At 42.3% G+C, this 21539-nt stretch overlaps 1 protein-coding gene across 4 annotated transcripts in view; it reads left to right on the forward strand.

Annotated features, from left to right (window-relative positions):
• Nucleotides 1-21539, forward strand: part of ABCC4 (ATP binding cassette subfamily C member 4 (PEL blood group)) — a 218850-nt gene that overhangs the window by 133861 nt on the left and 63450 nt on the right. For all 4 annotated transcript variants that reach the window (XM_082434600.1, XM_082434599.1, XM_082434598.1 and 1 more), the window contains one exon: nucleotides 15759-15838. In XM_082434600.1, coding sequence (XP_082290726.1) covers nucleotides 15759-15838 — 80 coding nt within the window. The remainder of the gene's footprint in view (nucleotides 1-15758; nucleotides 15839-21539) is intronic.

Consider the following 21539-nt stretch of genomic DNA (forward strand, 5'->3'; position numbering starts at 1 on the left):
CTAGCCTTTTTGGTTTGTTTTTAATTTGAGAACTCTCCTGAGAATAAAAGCCTTGCTGTCCCTTAAATATTTCCAAAATTATCAATTCATTTTTCCATTTAATGAGCTTCACATTGAATTGTGTCTGAAAAGTCACGATTTACCAACATTTTAAAAAAATCCATTGAGTTTTGATTTCGCTAAATGTATTTTAAAGCCCACGTTGACATTTAGCTACAGGTGCTTTCATACCTAATGTTCTTTTACCCATTGGAACTGGTGGTTTTTTAAAATATAATGTTTATATTTTATATCTCTGAGATCAGTATTGGCTTCAGGTTGCTTTTTAGCATTAGATCTCTGCAATTGCACACAGTAGGTATAGGTAGTTTTTATGCCTAATGAATGAAAATCTAAATTGAATATAATTGTCAAAATATTTTCTCCTTCTAATATTGGCGTTTTGAATGCTAGCAACATCTTGATTTTTCCAATGAGAATTATGGATATTATTAGGATTTTACCTGATTCTGAAATGGTAGGGTTCAGGGAAGAAACTTTTGTGTTGAGTTTGTAGAACTGTATTTCCTTGCTCCTCATTTAATTTCCTTTGGTTCTGATAGTATTCTTCCCTTTTACTTTGCCTAAGGGTCTAAATTAAATATCATATGATAAGAAACCCTTTAAAATGGCGTCATGCTCAGAATGATGCTGGTGTTTTCTGCTGGATGCTAAGTCTTCACTACTAAGTTCTACCAAGGCTTGTTCAGAGGTTTTCAAACAGTTTCTGCATAAGGGAGAAAATATTAGCAATTTTGTGTATATGTGGTTAAAAAAAATACATTAGCTAGTGATTTTACTTATTGCCTTTTAAAGATATAAATGAAAACAGATGCCATGTGCTATCCAAAGTTTGAACACAATCAGACCTGTTACATGTATTCTTCTTTTAATTAATTAATTAATAAAGTTTTGGCTGCGTTGGATCTTCGTCGCTACACGTGGCTTTTCTTTTAGTTGCGGCGAGTGGGGGCTACTCTTCATTGCGGTGCGCGGGCTTCTCATTGCAGTGGGCTCTCTTGCTGCGGAGCACAGGCTCTAGGCGTGTGGGCTTCAGTAGTTGTGGCACTCGGGCTCAGTAGTTGTGGCTTGCGGGCTCTAGAGCGCAGGCTCAGTAGTTGTGGCGCTCGGGCTTAGTTGCTCCGCGGCATGTGGGATCTTCGCGGACCAGGGCTTGAACCCGTGTCCCCTGCATTGGCAGGCAGATTCTTAACCACTGCGCCACCAGGGAAGTCTGTGTTACATGTATTCTGAAAGAGAGGCCCCAGGGCCCTAGGAGTAACCCCTGTGTGGCGTTGCCTTCGGCATTTGGTGCTGCCACCTTCACCCCTTACCCCACCCTCCTCCAGGCGTTTGTTTGGTGGGTCTTTTATTCCTGCCCACCGAGCTTCAAGGCTCCTTTCCATCCTTTAAGTGGTTCTCAGGATCACCCTTCCCTTAATACATGTTCCTAGATACTCTCTTCTGGCGTACCCTGTGGTTTTTTTCTCCTTTGAACTCAACGCTTGGCCCATCCTCACCTCACATGATCTAATGATATATCTCTCTTTGCTCTTTATTCCGGGAGACACATGCCCTGGAAGTACAGAGAATGTATATACTCGCTGTCATCTTCTGTTTATTTAGATTTATTTTGGTGTTTTCCCCCTTTGCTTTCTGTTTTTAAGTTATATCACTTCACAGAGGGCAAAGGCTGTTGGCACTTCTAAAAGGCTCTTAATCATGCTTCTGGGTGTTGATGACCAACCCAGGAACTGTCTGTAGGGTTCTGACGGGGTTGTCCTTGCCTTGAAATTATACAGATCGGGAGGCTTTAAGTGAATCCTGGTTGTGTTGATTTAGCCACGTCATCCAGTGGGGCTGGATTCCATTTATGCTGATCTTTTGCATCTTTTTCAAAAAAATTTTATTGAAGTATAGTTGACTTACATATCTTTTGCATCTTGAAAGGCTTTTCAAGGTCTTGGCGAGTTTATAAACGGGGTGGGGGAGCATCAAGAATGTTTATTCATTGTGTGAAGTATTTTTGAAAAAAGGTAAATTGCTACAGCATTGTAGCCATGTTTTGAAGACTAAAATGTTTACACATTCTGTTCTGTCTCCTTTTCTTCACTTTTTGGTGGTGGGTGGCATTTGTGTCTCTCTGGCACTCTTCTCTGCCACCAGCAGGCAGCCTGGCCCTCTGCTCATTTCCACCCTGGCAGATGTTCTTCATCTTTGCTCTGTTCTCCTTAACCTCCTGAGAGACGGTTCTCCTCCGTTGGTGTGCTAGATGGGACCTGGGGCCTCTTGATCCCTGTAAGTGCCCAAGCCTCTGTCTTCCTCACCAGGATGGTGACAGAGGTGGCTGGCCCAACAGGCACCTCTCCCTTGGCCCTGGCACTTCGGGTGCACGAGTACATGTGGAGCTGACATTTTTAATACGGGCAACAGGAGCAGATGGGCGAGACAGATGGAATGGATTCTGAGAGAAGGATCAGCTTGAATCTTCTCTTCTCTTTTTATTTTAAAAAAGTTATGGTAGGGCTTCCCTGGTGGCGCAGTGGTTGAGAATTAGCCTGCCAATGCAGGGGACACGGGTTCGAGCCCTGGTCTGGGAAGATCCCACATGCCGCGGAGCGGCTGGGCCCGTGAGCCACAATTACTGAGCCTGCGCGTCTGGAGCCTGTGCTCCGCAACAGGAGAGGCTGCGATAGTGAGAGGCCCGCGCACCACGATGAAGAGTGGCTCCCACTTGCCACAACTAGAGAAAGCCCTCGCACAGAAACGAAGACCCAACACAGCCATAAATAAATAAATAAAAATTAAAAAAAAAAGAGTTCTCATCACAAAGGAAAAAACTTAAAAAAAAAAAGTTATGGTAAAATACATAGAACATTAAATGTACCATCTTATTCATTTTTACTTATGCTCAGTGGCATTAAGTACATTCTCACTGTTGTGCAACTTCCAGCACCATCCATCTTCAGAGTTTTTTCGTCTTCCCAAACTGAAACTCTGAACCCACAACTAACTCCCTGTGCCCACCCCCCTGCCAACCACCATTCTCCTTTCTGTCTATGAATTTGACTGTTCTAGGTACCTTATGCAAGTGGAATCTTTCAGTATTTGACCTTCTGTGTCTGGCTTATTTCACTTAGCATGTTGTCCTCCAGGTTCATCCGTGTTGTGCATGTGTCAGAATTTCCATGCTTGAGGATGAATAATACTCTACTGTGTGTATACACGCCACATGTTGTTTTTCCATTCATCTATCAGTTGGCACTTAGGGTTGCTTCCACCTTTTGGCGATTGTGAACACTGCTGCTATGAACACAGGTGTACAAGCATCTCTTCAAGACCCTGCCTTCAGTTCTCTTGGGTGCATCCCCAGAAGTGGAATTACTGGGTCATGCGGTAATTCTGTGTTTCATTTTTTTTTTTGAGGAACTGCCATACTTCTTGCATAGCAGCTGCACCATTTTAGAGTCTCAGAGTGAACAGAGTTCCAAATGTTCCACATCGTCGCCAGCACTTGCTGTTTTTTGATTTGTTTTTGATGGTAGCTATTGTAACAGGTGCAAGGTGGTCGAATCCTTTATTTTCTTGAGTAAATCATAGGAGGTGGCTTTGGATGCCAGTCCTCTATGGCAGCAAGGGCTGCGTCCCCCAAACAGTTGGGCAACAGTTCCCTGAAAACAAGATGCCCGTGCGGATCTTGCGCTCTGAGTGCAGGTTTCTTTGTTGCTGGTCTCCTCTTGTTGCCTCTTTTTAATCCTTCACTTGAAAATTAGTTCAAATGCGAACCATGTTTAGATTTATTTACTGTTTTGTAACTCCTTTCCTGTTTCCCTTTTAACAGGCTTGACTTAAGAAGTCTCTTTCAAGTAGTAAATTAATTTAGGTGGCAAGCACCCCACCCGAATTTTGTTATATGCTGGCAGTTTAGATAAATGGATATTATAATCTCAGCACATTTCTGCCCAGTGCTAGTGTGCCTATTTGCAAGAGTCTACAAAAGTGATAATATTTTGTCAGTTTGGGGCCTAGAATAAGAAGAAGAAAAATTACATATTTTCTTATTTGTATTTATAGGATGCCTGTAGGGAAGCTGAAAGTGCCGTCTGGCAGTTTACATGGCTAAATACAGATGAAGAAAGATAAGAAACCCAAAGACTTTTTTTCTAGGCACAGGGGAGAAGACAGGGTCCAGATCAGTTACTGTCAGATGTGTTGGAGATACATTCTCCATTGCGACCGAATATTATTTTTTCCCTTCAACTCACCATTTCGTTGAAGAATGGAGCCTATTTTTAATGACTTTATTGATTTGACGATTGGGTTACAGTGTACTTTATTTACTGCTGAAATGTTTCGCTCCTGTCAGCACTTAATGTGAATAAATCTACTTTTTGGCCTCACTTTGATAGGCTGATAAAACTGCTTATATTTGCAGGAAAATTTGTTTTCCTATTTTTATGTACAGACACAGTGTGACTTTCCTTTTCAAAATCATTATATGTCATAGTGTAGCTGAGAAATAAACACATGCAGGGCTGTTATCCTTGTGTCCTATTAGAGCAACATAAAACAAAATGTGAGTTTATGCCTGAGGGATCACAAAAACAGATTTAATATTTATAATTAAGGTCAATTTTTTAATGATTTATTGATTTATTTTTTTGTTACTGTGTTAAGACTTAGCAGTTTTGGACTCAGATTTTATATGTTTTTTGAAATTATAAATATACAGTATATCCTACATTCACTGTTATGGTTTGCATATGAATTTAATATTTTGTGTCCAATGAGACCCAGTAATAGTGCATCTTTTTTTTGTATCTCCCAGTTTATGAGCAGAGTTAGAATACATTGTGCTAATAAGTTTTACATGAAGTTTCTAGACTTTCTTATGGAAAACAATGTCACGTGTATTTATCTTTTATCAATTATAATAAATTCAGTTGGGGGGTGAGATATATCAAAATTCAGAATTTTTCACGAGACACTTCCCCTTCTAAAAATATTTCCTAGTACATATTTTGTTATTAAATAAAGAGAAATACAATTAATTTTACACGTTCACTTTCACAATTTTATTTTTAAGTGCATGATAAAACTAGTAACGATACAGCATTTCATAAAGCTGGACTACGAACCCCTCTCTAAAGATGCAAGTAGAATCTTCAGCAGCACCTGTACTACAACACCATAAAACCCATTATCAGCCAACTCTAAGATTTCTAATTCATATCTGAGTCCACAATGAAGGGTAGAAATCATGCACTTTAAAAATAGCAGCATTAGTGAAACTATGGAAGTGCTTATACTGCTAGTGTGTGGGGGAAAAAACCCCCGGCAAATAGAGACCAATGTCGTTTTCCTTGATACTTCACCCTTAGGAAGAAATGAACTTGCAGGAAAGTAGCAGTTCATCTAAGAAACTTGGGGAAAAGTCTCTGGGAATTATCAACCAAACTTAAAATGGCCCTCTGGGTTTTCTTTCCTTTTTTTAAAATTAATTTTTATTGGAGTATAGTTGATTTACAGTGTTGTGTTAGTCCTCTGGGTTTTCTTGGGGAGTTGTGTTCTGAAGGGACGAGTAACTTAAAGGAAGCAAATTGATTAGGGAGGTGCAGGAAACCACAAATGTTTGAACAGGTTTTTGCTGGACGGCAGTTGTGTGGATCAAGGGCTTTTATGGCGGCTAATTATCTGCCCTGGGAGAAGTGGCCATAGCTTGCCTTTCTTTCCTTCAGGTGGAAGGTAGGTTCCCTGTCTCTTATTCTTTTCCCTGCTCAGAGTGAATAAATATTTTAAGTATGTGGGCAACCGTGCAGCTCTTTACTTTTCCTTTGGGAAGAAGAGAGTTGCTTAGGTATGGTATTGAGAATAGAACTCAGGAGGACTTGCATACGCCCTCCTGCCCAGGACTAGCCCAGCACATCCTGAATCATGCAGATTGAGCTGCCTGCTAAGTGGGGAAGGAAGGAATATCATGCACAGGCATTTGATGTCTTTTTATGGGGGAACAAAAGAGTTTTGATTTTTTTCACTTGGAGTTCAGCCTGGCTATTGTGTGGTAGAGGAGGCTTAATGAATCATTGTTTAACTAAGATCCTGCCAAGTATTTGACCATTAAATAGCCTCCATGTGTATAGAGTTCTTCTCTGACAGACTCTTATTTGATTGTGATTAATTGACATTGAATTGGTGTTTAATTACCTCCCGCGGAATCTGAGAACAGTTTGTGTTCTGATTAAGTTATATGATGTAAAAACCCCCCCTGGCGCTGGGGAAGTCAGCTCTGTCCTTGTTGTACCTGCCTTAGTGCTGACACGCCGACCTCTGTGGTTGCTCAAAGCTCAGAGACTGTCTCAAAGTATCAAAAACCCGTACCAATTGGGGTTTCAGTTTTTCTTTTAACATGCAAAAGTTTTAGGAATCAAAATTCAGCAGAAGTCTGGAAAGGTTTTCTTTTTATGTTGAAACTCTTTTTAAGCTAGTCATTGGGCTATGTTAGACATTTTATACCAGTGGATCAGCTTCCTAATTTCATAATGTGTCACCGTGTACACGCACGTGAGATGTCCAGGGGGAGAGATCCACCAGCTGGACACACTGACGATGGAGGGACAGTGGGGCCGGTCTGCTTTGGGTGTCACTGCCCTTAGAGAACAGATGACAGCAGAAGAGGTAGGAGATGATCATTGTGGGGATAGAGTTCCAAATACGGGGTGGGGGGCAGGGGGAGTTGCATTTTGGCAACAAGCCAGGTCGCAGGAATGACGAGAGATACTCAAAGAAAAAAACCAGTATATCCCAGAAACCAGCATACAGGACTATTTCAAAAAGAAGGTCGTTAGAAGCGTTATCTGCTACAGAAAAGGTCAGGATGAGTGAGGATGGAGGGAAAGCTGGCTATTGGTTTTAGAAACTAGATGACGGGTGTAGAGAGGGCAGAAGATGGCCTGGAAGGGACTTGCGGGGTTTTTGAATCGGTCATGATTCCGTCGTTTGGCTAAGAGATAATGTGTCTCCTAAGCTTTTTATAACTGACAATAGAATACATACAATTATAACTCTTAGAGCAATATTTCCACTTATCACTTTTATCTGATTTTTGAAAGGAGTACAGTAGTTGAAAATGATTTTTTCCCCTCCTTTATTTTTCTTTTAAAAAAATCATTGAAGTATAGTTGACATACAGTGTTGTATTAGTTTTAGGTGTACTGCAAAGCGATTCAGTTATTTGTGTATGCATATCTATCTATCTAGGTATCTATCTTTTTTGAGGTTCTTTTCCATTATAGGTTATTATAAGATATTGAACGTAGTGCCCTGTGCTATACAGTAGGTCTTTATTGTTTATCTGTTTTGTATTTAGTAGTGTGTATCTGTTAATCCCAAACTCCTAGCCCTAGTTTATCCCCCTGTCCTTTTGGTTAACCATAAGATTGTTTTCTATGCCTGTGATTTGTTTCTTATTTGTATAAATTTTTTCACCCCCTCCTTTGTAATGGTGTTCTTACTTTGCAGTTTTTTCCCCCCAACAAAGGTCCACGCACTTACACTTAATACAACCCAACCACATTTGTGTAACATCTGTTGGTGGTCCCCAGATATTCACACGATACGCTGGAGATCAGCTGAGATCAGATTTGGGTGTTGGTTGATCCCACTCCAGCTCACCTTCAGTCACTTTACATTGGGTGGGTAGTGGGAGGGACGATTGTCTTAAAGTTTAGTCACATTCTCACACCAAATGTTTTGCTGTCCTGTTTCTGAGCATTACATGTCCTTGTACGTGTATTAGAGATGGGACGGGTTGATTTCGCATGTTGAATGGTAACTTCCTGATATGTGCCTTTGTGGAAGTGGGACTTCTCTGCTTAGATGAAAGCTTTATTAATAGGTGGTTTTGCCTGCATCTCTGTGGGAGCACATTCCCCAGGTGAGACTGCTCCACGTTCCCCCCACCCCAAACCCCCTCCAATCCCCATTCTTCGGGAGATATGAGATAGAGACTGCGCATTTTACCTTAAAAGGTGGCCAAGGTGCACTGGGCCAGGAAACAAAGACCTTAGAGACAGAGTGGTGCATTCCTGTGGCAGGAGGAGCCCCGTGATAGGTGGTGTCCTGTTCCCTCAGAATCGGCAGTTCTCACCTGGCCCACGTCTCTCATGGCCACCCCACTTCCTGTGGTTCATGGTTTAGGTATCCCCTGAAATCATGCAAACTGCGCACATGGGCATTTTCCAGTGGACACGCTCTGTAGGTTTCACCAAACCTGCAGTGTTTCAGAGCCGCTGTCTTAGAGATTTTTCTGCCTTTTGCTGTCCATTCCTGACCTTATATGAGCTGTGAGCCAAACTCCTGCATGACATGTGCACGAGATCCAGCGGTAAAGGAACTAGCCTGGTCTAGCTTCCTGACCTTTCCCCCCCAATGCTTAGGAGATGTAAAATATCATGGCGGCTGCAGCAACACGGTTTTCTGTGTCAATTTGTGGGGTGTATCCACTCCTTCAAGGTCAGTCCCCTTCCAAACTTAGCAGTGCCTGATGTGACTTGCCCTGTGTCACAGGACAGGGTAAGGCCTGGAATGAGGTGGCTCTCAAGCCCTGGACTTTGCTTCTGTCCTCATTCATTCTTTTTCAGTCATTTGTTCACTTGTTAATGCATTCATTCCATCTTCAATAACTTGTATAATTTAATTTTGAGGTGGGGTTATTTTAAATGTTTTGCTTTAATTATGGTTAGCCAAGAGAGAATTCCTGGAACTCTTCTAACTCTTCTAATACTCAAAGCATTCAGCGTCCAGTGGATGCTAATGGATTCAACGTTAGCCAATCAGAAGGGGCTGGGCTGTCAAAGGCCAGTTTGACGATCACCGTTCATACCAGCTTAACACCAGCCCTGCCTATGATTTTACTGTCTCATCCTTATTAGTACATTTTGAATAGAGTTTTCAGATGTGTCCAGTAAAATAGCTCTGTGTCATAGATGGGACGACGTGAATTTTCTTCGTCTCCGTAACCCTGGGTGCAAGTCCCAACCTGGCTACTTTACAGCCGAGTGTCATTGAATTAATTTCCTCCTGCCTCTAAGCTTAAGCTGCCTCTTGTGTAAAATGGGGACAACATCTCGCTCATAGTTTTGAGATGATGCGTACGTAGTTTCCGGCACTTACTTGGTGCTCATGTGGTGTTGGTGGTGTTCTAGAAACCAAGCAGAACGACCACAAGAAAAAAATCCCACCAGATCTCTGGTGTGTAGCACAGGCAGCCTGGTGAACCTGTGCAGGGTTTGTCTGTGGGCACAGAGGCCAAGACAGAATTGGTCCTCGGCTGTCGGCTGGGAGCTCTCAGACTCTCTCTGGCCTGGGTCGGATGTGTAAGATGCACGCTCGCTCCACCAGGCCCCCTCCTCAGGACTTCCTCCTCACAACCACGGCTTTGACAAGAGAAGTCAGACCTCTTTGTGACTCTAGGCAGTTTTCAGCAGAGGCCCCTTAACACTACACTCTTCTCCACGCCCGTTCGCACACAGGTTCTCCCCTGTCTTAGCTCTCCAGCTGGGCAAATATTTGTCCTTCCACCCGGACAAATTCCGCTCTCCGTCAGTCCGTCCTCTGGTCTCCTTCTAAGCGCTCAGGCTGTGTTTCCTCCATGAGAACCCATTAGCCTGGCCCTGCCTAAGCCTGCAAGTCAGTGACACTGCCTGGTGTCACCCACTGCTGCCGTGGCCCCGTCTTCGCCTGTGCCACCAGCATCTTGGATCGCGGTGCCGGGCCCAGCGTCTCTGCACGCGGGCCGCCGAGCTGAGGTGTCGGCGCGGCCACTTCGCACCGGGGACTCTGATCTGAAGGGCCGGGTGCAGGGCCGGCAAGCTGCACGAGGCAGTGTGTGAGCAAGTGAAACTTGATTAAGCACAAAGGAAAAGAAAAAAGGTTGGACTTGGTTTTATGACCCAGATTCTATTTTTATTTCCCAGGAATTGTTAATGGCCTTTGCTGGTAAGAGTATGGCGAACCAGACACTTCATGTGTATTTCCCCATGCGTTTCCCCAGGTTGGAAAACAACACCCAGCAGAAGAGAGTGCATGAAATAGCAATAGATATTGAGATTTGGAAACAAACCATTTACTTATAGAAAGGCTCGTTGTATAGATTCATACAGAATATGCTCAAGCACCCTCTGTATGTGAGGCATTGGTCCAGGCACTGGGGTAACAGCAGTGAATGAAACGGGTAAAACTCCTGCCTTAATAATGTCTATATTATAATTCAGTTTCTGTGACTAAAATGGAGACAAGTGGTTATTAGCTTCTGGAAGCAAAGAATGGAATTTCAAGGGGCCGTTAGAATTCCCTGTCAATCCAGTAGTTAGGGCTCTGCGACTTCATTGCCCAGGGCCCGGGTTCAATCCCTGCTGAGCCACTCGGCCAAAATAAATAAATACAGGGGACATAATTGTACATGTTGATAAAACCCGATTAAAGGTTCTTGAGACAGAACATCATCAGAAACGTTCAGGTTGTTCCTTGTTACTCACAGTGTGGTCCTTTGACCAGCCAGCATCAACATTACCCTGGGAGTTCTTAGAAATCAGGAATCTCAGACCTCACCCAGACAGAGCTCTTGAGAAGTTACATTTTAATCCAGGTGCCTTGGAGATTTTCATACAGATTATAGCTTAGAAGCATTGTTTTGTGTGTCTTGGGCTCTTTGTGATCAAACTTCACTTGGATGCACAGGAGCCTTCAAGGTCCTGGAACTTTCACCCCTGTGTTTATACATCGAACACGACTAGAGTGCTGGTGGACTCCGTAGTGATCAGAATTAATCTTTCCAACTGTGCCCCCGATTGACATGTACAAGATGGTCACTAAGTGGGTTCCAGGTCTTACTATATATCTCCCTTCAGGATGAGCCCCGTTTGAAATAATTCATTACGTAGATTTGTTTTAGGTTTTTGTGTAAGAGTGTATCTACACAGAAGAGTTCCTATTTTAAAAAAGAAGGTTGGAAAGCCAGTGCCTTTGTGGTGTTTTATTAGTAAACCCCACCTTCTGCCTTGCCCAGCACTTTGCATTTTGTTATAGATTGTGTGAGAAATGTGGTCCATGTTTACAAAGGGTGTATAATCTAGATGTAAACTCAAGACTAATATACATGAAAAGTAGTCAAACCACTAAATAGATTATACTATGATATGTTCTGAGAATGTACCCAGACCCCAGGTGGAATCTGGAAGCTCGCTGAAACAGTCCCTCACCAAACTGTCAGAAAATCTATGCCTTTAAACATGAGAATCACTTATGTCTTTGCTGAGAGTGTGTGGAGTCTTCTTTTTGGCTCTCCTTGGATGTAGGGTTTCCTCAGTCCTCAGCTCTAAAAGGAAAAATGGAAGTTGGTGGCAAGCTCTGCGCAATAGCACAATGTATCAGCTGAAAGCACGGTATTATAAAAATATTTTTTTTTAAAAAGTAGTTGGGTGGAGGTTGGAGTGCAACTTCAGTAGCCTTAAGCAGCCCCAAAGGCTATTGCCATGTTTAAAAACAGTTTAACTATTAATGCTCAAAATAAAAAAGGTTAGTTTTGTTACTTAAAAGGGTAATTAGTAATTCGAAAATTTAACTGTACAATTCCCCCAACTAATTTTAGAAAGCAAGTCTCTTGTTGGACATGTGGCGCTTGTTCTAGTCTAGGCTTTTGGGTTGCTAGGGGCAGAATCTACACAAGTTAGTTCAGACGAGGAGACCTTGATGGAAAGGAAATGGGCATCTCCTGGAGCTGGAACGATGCTGAGTTTCCTGTAACTGAAGCTGGGAACTGGGGTCCTCATGGGAGCTGGGGCCATTGTCACAAGGCTCATGCCCAAAGCCACTTTGCCTCTGATCTTTGCTGGGTAGGGCGAGGCTGGTTCACTTTCCGGGCTTCTCTCCTGGCCTTGTATTGCTTGAGAGGGGAAATCGGAATGACTAGGTGGCCGGTCAGTGAGTTGGCTTCCCCTGGGGAGAGAAAAAATTAAAATTGCACATAATACATTATAGACTTGTTTCAGGCTTGTTCAGGTTGTTTTCTACTTCTGACTTGCCAAATGTGCCACACTGAATATCTTTGATGCACTCGTTAACTCCTGGGTATATGTTCCTAGAAATGGAATTTCTGGGTCAGAAGAGGTACACTCTTAGAGTTGTTTATACATACTGCATGTTGGTCCCCAATATCTTCCTATGTAGTACAGATGGGAGCGATGTGGGTATTCATTATACCCACATCTAAAATGTGACCTGGCCACCAGAATTTATCGTGATTGTTGGCTCTGTGCTTGGATATGCAAGATGGGAGAGGTGGTGATACCACTTTACCCTAAGGTAATCAAGCAGTACCTGGGGTATTGATTTTAATACTGGGCACAAGGCATTAACTGAGACTGTCCATCTGAGTCTGGACAAGAGGCAGAAACCAAGACAGGACACCGAGCTTTATGAGGGATCATTGAGGCACCAAGGAGTAGTTGCTGGAAAGGATATGATTCACTTCATTCAAGTATTTGAAAGGCTGTCATATCAAGAGAAATTAGGTTCACTTTGTGTGGTTATAAGGGCAGAATAAGCAGCACAGCTTGGATGTTCCAGGAAGGCAAGATTTGGTTTAATGTAAGAAAGCCCTGTTTAACAGAGCGGTCTGAAAATGCATTGGGTTCCCCATGTTCACGTGAACTGCCCTTCCCTCTACCTCCCTGGAGATACTCCAGCAGGGGCCACGTGTCATTTGGGTGAAGAGTCATGGCATGTGTGTGAAGCGAATTCATCATTAGGATTTCATTTGGAGAGTTTTGAGAAAAGTGTAGTACTATGAGGCCATGAACTTGGAATCACACCTCTGGTTACAACAGTCTATTTCAGAGCCAGGTGAAATATTCTGCAAACACCATTCGTTCTCTTAATATTTCTTAGTGCAAAGAAGTAACTGTTGAGGACTTCCCTCGTGGCGCAGTGGTTAAGAATCCACCTGCCAATGCAGGGGACACGGGTTCGATCCCTGGTTTGGGAAGATTCCACATGCCCTGGAGCAACTAAGCCCATGCGCCACAACTACTGAGCCCGCGTGCTGCAAGTACTGAAGCCCGTGCGCCTAGAGCTTGTGCTCCGCAAGAAGAGAAGCCACTGCAAAGAGAAGCCCACGCACCACAACGAAGTGTAGACCCCGCTCACCGCAACTAGAGAAAGCCCGCGCGCAGCAATGAAGACCCAAGGCAGCAACCCCCGCCAAAAAAAATAAATAAATAAATAAAAAGAAGAATAAGAAGAAGTAACTATTGAACTTTTTGATCTCACATTTTCTATACTTAGCTCATTGGTGAATAAGAGTTTAGTTTTTTTGATGATCTTTGACTTTCTGTTCAGTTTCTGTAGTTGCTACGAGGGGAGATGGGTTTTTCTCATTGTTTTTGCTTTGCTTGTATTTTATACTCTTTGCCAACCCTTGGTCTCTCAGACCTTATGACTCCCACATCTGGTGAATGGTAAAGGGGTGGTTGACACATACTGTTCATCCCTGAGTAGCCAATATCTCTTAACACTTTCTAAGACAAATTGTACTTGTTTCCAAATTCTGCCTACGTTAAAAAGTTGTATTTTTCCATTGAAGAAATCACAAGAATTTAAACTATGTCTTTAACATTTTTTTTTTATAAATTTATTTATTTATTTATATATTTATGGCGGTGTTGGGTCTTCGTTTCTGTGCGAGGGCTTTCTCTAGTTGCGGCAAGCGGGGGCCACTCTTCATCGCAGTGCGCGGGCCTTTCACTATTGTGGCCTCTCTTGTTGCGAAGCACAGGCTCCAGACGCGCAGGCTCAGTAGTTGTGGCTCATGGGCCCAGTTGCTCCGCGGCATGTGGGATCTTCCCAGACCAGGGCTCGAACCCGTGTCCCCTGCATTGGCAGGCAGACTGTCAACCACTGCACCACCAGGGAAGCCCTCTTTAACATTTTTTGACGCGTATATTCCTTATTTGAGCATTGCTGCTTTGAGAAGGTAAAAAATAACTAAATGGGCCACAATATGCATAAGAATATGTGGGGAAATTGTGCATCTGATTTTAATGTTCCTAAAGCAGAATTGATTAAATGATTCCCATCTTCTTGCCCCTCGAAGTGTGATCTGGGAAATAGCAGAAAGGGGGTCACCTGACAGCTGGGAGGAAATGCAGACTCTCTAGCTCCCCCCAACACTCCTGAATCAGCAAGTGCATTTTAACAAGTGGACCTTCCCACAGGACCTAGTAGACTTTCCCAGGTGACATGATGCTGCAGAACCTGGGGGAATAGTCATTATCTCACCTTGGTGGTTGAGCACCTGTTAACTCACCGGGCATTGTGACTGGCTTCTTTTCACCTGCACGAGCCCATTTAATCCTGAGAATCACCTTCTAAAGCAGGCATTCCTAGAGGCTCCGAAAATTTGTCCCTGGTCCTCCAAAGGTGTCACTAAAAGTCAGTTTCCGGAGTCTGTATTTCCTAAGCCTGAGACAGGAGAATTGAGGCCTGGCCTGTAACGGCCTGGCCTGGCCAAGGGCGAAAGCCTCCAATGTCTGCAGCTCCCGGCTTGGGCGCACCCTGTGCTTCCGGTGAGCCAGGCGCCCTGTGGAGGGCGGCCCAGCCGGCCCAGCCCGGCAGCGGAACCTCAGCGCCCAGCCTCTGCTCATTCAGGGTCCAGCTGGGGCTTGGTGTGAAGGGCCTCGGGAGGAAGTCACCTCTGACAGAGGTCAGGAAGAGCACCTAGAGGTCCCACATCTCACCTGCAGCCTGGCTTCCTGGAGCCTTCATTACAAAAGAAATTCAGGGGCCTAGATAAACACGTTTCTCAGGAGTTGCTACCCCAAAGTAGGCTGTGTGCGTGCCTGCGTGTGTTGTTACTTCAGTGCCTTTGAATTTAATCATTAAACAGACCAGATATTTATTACAAATTAGTTCTCATCTTCCAATCCTGCAGCCTTCAGAGTATACTGTTTTGGTGAATTTTGAGAAGGGAAATAAAAGCAATAAGAAATGATCTTTTAGTCATCAATTAATATTTGTTTTCCTGCTTCCATCCCTCTGGTCTTCTTGGATGCTTAAGCATGAGTCGTGTGTTCTTCACACTTGGTGTGCCTCTGAAAACAACAACTTATTGCCCTGGTAGTAATCGCACAGCTTGGAAATTGGAAGAATCCCAAATTTCCCAAAATGTAAGGTGCTCTGCACCATCCTGGGGATTAAAAAATTGCAGAGAGGTTGTAATTAGTTTTCTTTTTTTTTAAAGTATCACTTAGCAAACTTAATTCTGATAAATCAAAGTTAGTGTAACGATTAGGAGTAATTTATGAATTTTAAATTGTTTACCACCTCTAGCACTTGAAGTCTTAACTAGGATGGATGTAAAAGGACGAAACATTCTAAAATCCACCAACCCTTCCTGATACTTCCACAAGATCTTCTCCCCCCCCCCACCTTTAAAAATAAGGGCCAATAATTTCAACTGCCCACTCAGTGCCATTGGTATTTTAATATCTCTTTAGGTAACGTCTATTTTTTTTCTTTACCACTGACATTGGCTTATTTCATATGAATCTATAATATATTAAATACATATGCATTTAAAATATTGTTTTGATTTGTTCATGAATTGTTTCTCTTAAAGGGCCTGTCTGGGGAAATGAGTAATTTCTCATATCCTGTTCCTGCAGGAAGAATTTTGAATCGTTTCTCCAAAGACACTGGGCATATGGATGACTTGCTGCCCCTGACATTTCTTGATTTCATCCAGGTAACGTAACAGTCACGTCAGAGTTCTCACAGCGCAAAGCAAAGTGCCTGGTTTTCAAGGCCTTTTCACAGGGGCTGAGATGGGCCTTTTCAGCCTGACTGTGTTATCTTAATTAAGTAAAAGGCCACGTTTGTAAGAGAAAGGTGTGGTTGTGATCGGGAGGCTGAGTTAACAGGAGTGACGCCTGCTGTAGGAGTGGCTACACAGTCAAGGTTGGTTCGAAGCAGCGACATGCTTGGTAAGTGGTTCTCCTGCTGCCGTTCAGGTATCTGGCGTGGATTCCCTTTACTGTGAGTGAGCACATTTCACAACAGAGAAACAATCACCTCTCATGGTAGCCTAGATTAACTAAATTATGCATCGGATTACCACAAAGGACAAATATTTACTGCACCGTTTTTTGTTTTTTTTTTATAAAGCCAGGTGTGGTTACTTACAAAGAAAAGATTAGTAATAATGTGAAAATAATACTTTAACAAGGACAATAGAGAGCAGTTATGGAAGATACAAAGCCTTTAAAAGCAAGTACCTTTAAGCCAATAATTTGAGTAAGGGATCAAAGTCATCTCAGAAGATGTCTTTTTTGTTTTTGTAGACAGCTTTTCTTTTAACACATTGATTGCTCTGTCTTAAGGTGTCTTTAAAAAAACAAACCTTCAATCCCACAGAAATACCTTCTACACAGCCTTTGTTTTGTCTGTGGACTTGGAGTTTCTAAAGAATGGTGTTAGGTCATCTGAGCTCTAATCTCATTGAGTACTGTTGTGCGTTGGGGCTGTTTTTCTCTGTTGTTTAATTCTGTCTACTTTTAAGTGATTCAGGCTGAGGGGACTTTCTTTTTCATTTCCAAGTGTTTTGGACATCAAAAGCATTTATCAAAAGGTGTATATTTTCTAAAATCCCAGCTGCTGCTGCTAATATTGATACTTCCTAAATTTGAAGCCTTTTCACTTTCCCTAAGTGCCAGTTAACATGAACCCATTTTGAGACCAGGAAGGAGAAATGCTGCGGTTGTGGCTTGATACTCCCCATGCCCCCATTTTTTATTTCAATGCGCAAGTGCTCTTTAAGTCAAAACTTAGGGTCTCTCCTGGAGCCATTTTTATAAAAGGAGCCACAGATACTTAATTTGGAAAATCAGCTATGTCAGAAATATCAGTAATAGGCCTGAGATTATTCTAGCCATTCCTGTTAGTCACAAAGAAATGTGCCAATGAATGTAGGCTATGGGCAGAGGCCTCCACTGTTTACCAATGTGAAGTAAGCTGTGATTTAGAGGCAGAGTCTTACTGTTCTTCTTTTTAACCCGAGGGACAAGGGTCTAACTTAATCTTGGTGAAACGTAAATACCAGTAGTTCCAATTAGCTGATTTCTTGAATCTAATTGCAATAGTAAATCTCAATATTATTGTCTTCAAGAAAGGAGTTTTTGTATAAAGGATGACTCAGTTATCAATTATGATAAAGGTCTATTGTCACTTGTTTTGTTTGCAGGTGTCTTTAAGAAGGCTCCCATAATCCCTTCAGGAAGAAATATTTTCTCCTTTAAAAGATGGTATTAGTTAAATATAAAAGCCCTGATCCCTGCCATTGTTGTTGATTCTTTGAGAGACATTTCCCAACATTCATTGTTTAAATGGTTGTCGGGAGGAATCAGGTGAAACTTAATAAACGATGCAGTAACCGGTTCATCTTACTTTGTGTGCAGAAGCCTTCCTCCAGAGGATTTGCATTCAGTGAGTGGGGTTTTGACGAGGTATCACTGGGATCATTTTGAAGTATTTGGACCTGTTGCTATATTAGCAAGCAAAGATTTTTATTAAAGCCACAAAAATGAAGTTAACCTGCCCTCAAAGAAAGGCCAACAAAAATCAAAATGTAAATTGATTTTTTTTTCCTCTTTTTTTGAATTTGGATAGGACACTGTAAAGACGAAAAGAACCCAGTGGTGATCTGGGACTCTTAATGGAATCATGTAAACTTAAAATAAACACTATTATGGTAAGCACATAGAATGAAAACTAATTTTCCAAATCAAATACATTATATTCAATTCATTTTCCCCAATCAACCAAATGTTTAAAACCTGTTAGTTATAACAGCAATCTTCTGGAAATTAATTAGAAGCCTATTAGCTCTGCTAGCTGAGCTGAACCGAATGAAGAGGGTTGCTCGTTACATTTCTAAATAGGCTCCCGAATTAAAGCAAAGGAAGGTCAAAATGACAATCAGCTTGACTCACCTTATGGCTTTGCTTAAGAGGTGGATCTATTTTTTTTTTTTTTGAGGAGTTAATTTTTTTTTAAGGAAATTTTATCCACTTGGACTCAGTCCTCTAATTTAAAAAGTCAGGATAAAAGGTATCCTGAATATTATCTTTGTTAACAATAACACCCTCTCAAGTGCATAGCAATCTGAAATGGAAGCGACTTTTAGGTCTCTTGTCTGGCCCATCAGCTTCTCTGAAGAGTTTTGTCATCCCCTTTCAGAATTGAGATAGAAAATTTCTTGTGTGCCTTTGATTTTAATGTCATTAGCAAAACGGGCCGCTGACGTCAGGAGACCCTGGGTTTTAATGTCTCTCATCTGGTTCTTAGGGTCAGAATCCTAATGACTAGCAGCTCTTCCTCTGCTCAGGGAAGTTCACAGAACATGAATCCTTCTAAACCCAACAGCTGATTTTAGAAAGGGTTGGGAATTTCCGTATCAAGAAGTTAACCTTGGTTTGATCTTGTGGTCCTGCCTGATCTACATGTCATCTCTTATTCTTGAGCCAGAAAGAACTTGGCAGGATTTATAGTAACAAATAGAATGCAATCAACATTCAAAGCTTAGATATCTTTCCACTTTTCAGAATATTAAAACCAACACTGACATGTTTAATGTTTGTTTCTTACTGAAGATAAGCGTGTGATAATACTTTTCAGGAGAATTAAAATCAAACAGATACAGAAATAATGTCATTACACTTATCCATGGTAACTTTTTAATCCACAGCATGCGTGTTTCATTACTTTATCTGTAAGACAATGATAATTTTGTTGGTTTTGTAAGTGAGAGTTCAGAAATATGGACCATTGGCCTAGAACATAATTGTGTCTCCAGTTAAGTCTGATGCTGATGGATTGAAGAAAGGGAGCTGAGACAGAGCCCTCGTAATGGGGGAGGGGGTATAGTCCCATGAAGGAAGTCGGAAGTCAGATTTTATTATTCCACTAACAGAGCGACTGAGATGAGAAAATTCTGTTTAAAATGTGAGCAAGTTCGCTGGCCACATGGAAGGTATTTACTTAACTTTGTCCCTTGGACTTCAACAAATGATTCGTATTTGTGTGAACATTTGTGGGGTTTTGTTTGCTCTTTGTTTTGTTTTTGGTTTCACTTAGTGATTCATACCCATGCTGATGGGAAACAGTGACACAGCTCATTTTGAAATGAGTGTAATTTACTATTGTGCAACATTCCAGTGAGAATTCCAGAGGAACAGTGGGGTTAACGTGTGGGATTTGGGAACCTGAGCTGACAGAGGCATGGAACACGAGCGAATGAGGAGAGACCAGTTTTTGACTGGTGAGGCTTTTTGGAAGCGTAGGCCAGAAATGAGGGAAATTCTTTTTAACATATCATAGGAAATAAATAATTTATACAAAATAACAACAGTCTGCAGGTTGTCTCAGGGTTGCCTTGGGCTTATCAGATAAGTTAGCCAGTGGCTGGCAGTGCGCATCTGGCTTATGAAAGTGTTGTTCAGACACATTTTGTTTGTTTGCTTTTTCAAAAATCATAACAGCTTTGAGTATTAACAATATTTTAAAAACCAAGTCATCTGTCAATCCCGAACATGGTTCTTCACTCATGAAAACTAAATATCTTTATGAAAATAGGGATTGAAATACAAAGTATAAAGGCCATATAAACCTCGTATGTGAGAAATCAATGAGGGAGAATTCTCTGAAGAGGACTTTGGCCTTCAAAACATAATGTATTTGAATAAACATAAACAAACAAACAAAACGTGGTCACTTAAAATTCACATTCTTAGGTGTATGACTTGACTTCCTAATGCCACAGCGTAAATACCAGCAACATAAATATAGCCTCTCACTTTCTTAAAACAGTGATTGATTTAATTAATAATGGTACCATATATACATAATATTTATGTTTCAGTAGTATTTAAATTTAAAATTTAATTTTATTAAGGATTAAATTAATTCTTAATGATCATTTTAATAATACAGTAAATTTGTAATATTTGCTGGGCAGTTGTATTGTTTTGTGAATGTATTTGCAACTGGAAATATAATGGAAAATCTTGAAGATTCTCTCAAACGAATTATTTCCATTGCATATTTGTGATGTGTGGATTTGTAATTCGTTCAATATTTCTCTTTCCCACAACATGTCTTCATTTTTGGATTGTTTGCAGCAGTCTTTTATCGGGCTTCTATTATGTGCTAGGGATGTGGGGATGACAAAGGTAAAGCCTTTGTCTTTGTTCATTGGACAGGCGTGTGCTAGGCACCATGCAGGGCTTGGGGATGTGGAGTTGAATGAAATCTAATTCCCGTCTTCCTTGAGGCACACTCTCCTGGGAGAGACAGATCGAAAGTCAGCAAGTACTGTGCTGTGTGGTAAGTTACAACAGGAGTATACTGGATAGGAGACTGGATAAGGCTTTAGTGTGAGACAAATCTGATTTCCACACCCAGATCTTCCTTGACATTTTTGGACCTCCAGGTGGAAGCATCCTGTACTTAATTGGAAGTAGGAGTCTAGTGTTTGAAAGAGAGACCTGGGATGAGTATGGCACCTGTATATTCTTTACTGAGCAGGTAAAAGCTGAATCTGTGAAAATGGATAAGATTGCCCAGAGCGAGAGTGAAGCGTTTCAGGAGCAAAGATCCTTATGGAAACCTTTATATTCAGAGAGGAAGCAGAGAGAGATGGGAAGCAGAGGAGACACACAATGAACAGCAAGGAAGAGGAGGAAATAGGTTGGGGAACCTAGGAAGGACAGGCCTGTTCAACGCAAAGGAGAAGGTAAGTCCCTGGAAAGTTGTCGGTTGATTTGGAATCAGGGCGTCTGGTGACCAGAAGAGCAGGTTTCAGGTGTGAGGAGGCCCCATTGCAAAGGGCTGAGAATGGAGGAGGCGTGGAGGAAGCTGAAGTGAAGGCAGGCTACTCCTGGAAGGAGTTTGAGTAAAACCAGAGAGAGGCCCGTCCGGAGTGTAGGGTCTGCGGAGGAGTTGCTGGCTGGGTGTTTAGTTTTGGGGTTGGGGGTGTGTGGTGGGTAATATTTTCCTCTGTCCCTCCTTCCCCTCAACAAACAGGGATTAGCGTTGAGGCCCTGAAGTCCAAGGGTGAGTCAGGCAGGAATCCTCCCCTCCAGGCCCCCAAGGGGAGGGAGCCACCCAGAGATTCACCCCTTGCCGCCTTTGGAATCCTAACTGTGGCAGCGCCCTGGAGGAAGTCCTGGAGGGCTAACTGGGTGTGGGGCTGGAGGTAGTAAGGGAGCCTGGTCCAGGAGGTGGGCGTGGCTTCTAGAAAGCGACCTTTGATCCCAGGTGAGAGGAAACGGCCTCTGTGGATGGTGGGGCAGGAGGGGCTGCTGGAAGCCTCGTCCCAATGGGCAACAGTCTTTTCTGTCTGTCACCAGCTGAGAGTGGTATTGGCAAGGGCCTTGAAGGGGGTTTTTCAG

The sequence above is a fragment of the Balaenoptera physalus genome, assembly GCF_965194825.1.
Source record: "Balaenoptera physalus genome assembly, chromosome: 18".
Lineage (NCBI taxonomy): Eukaryota > Metazoa > Chordata > Mammalia > Artiodactyla > Balaenopteridae > Balaenoptera > Balaenoptera physalus.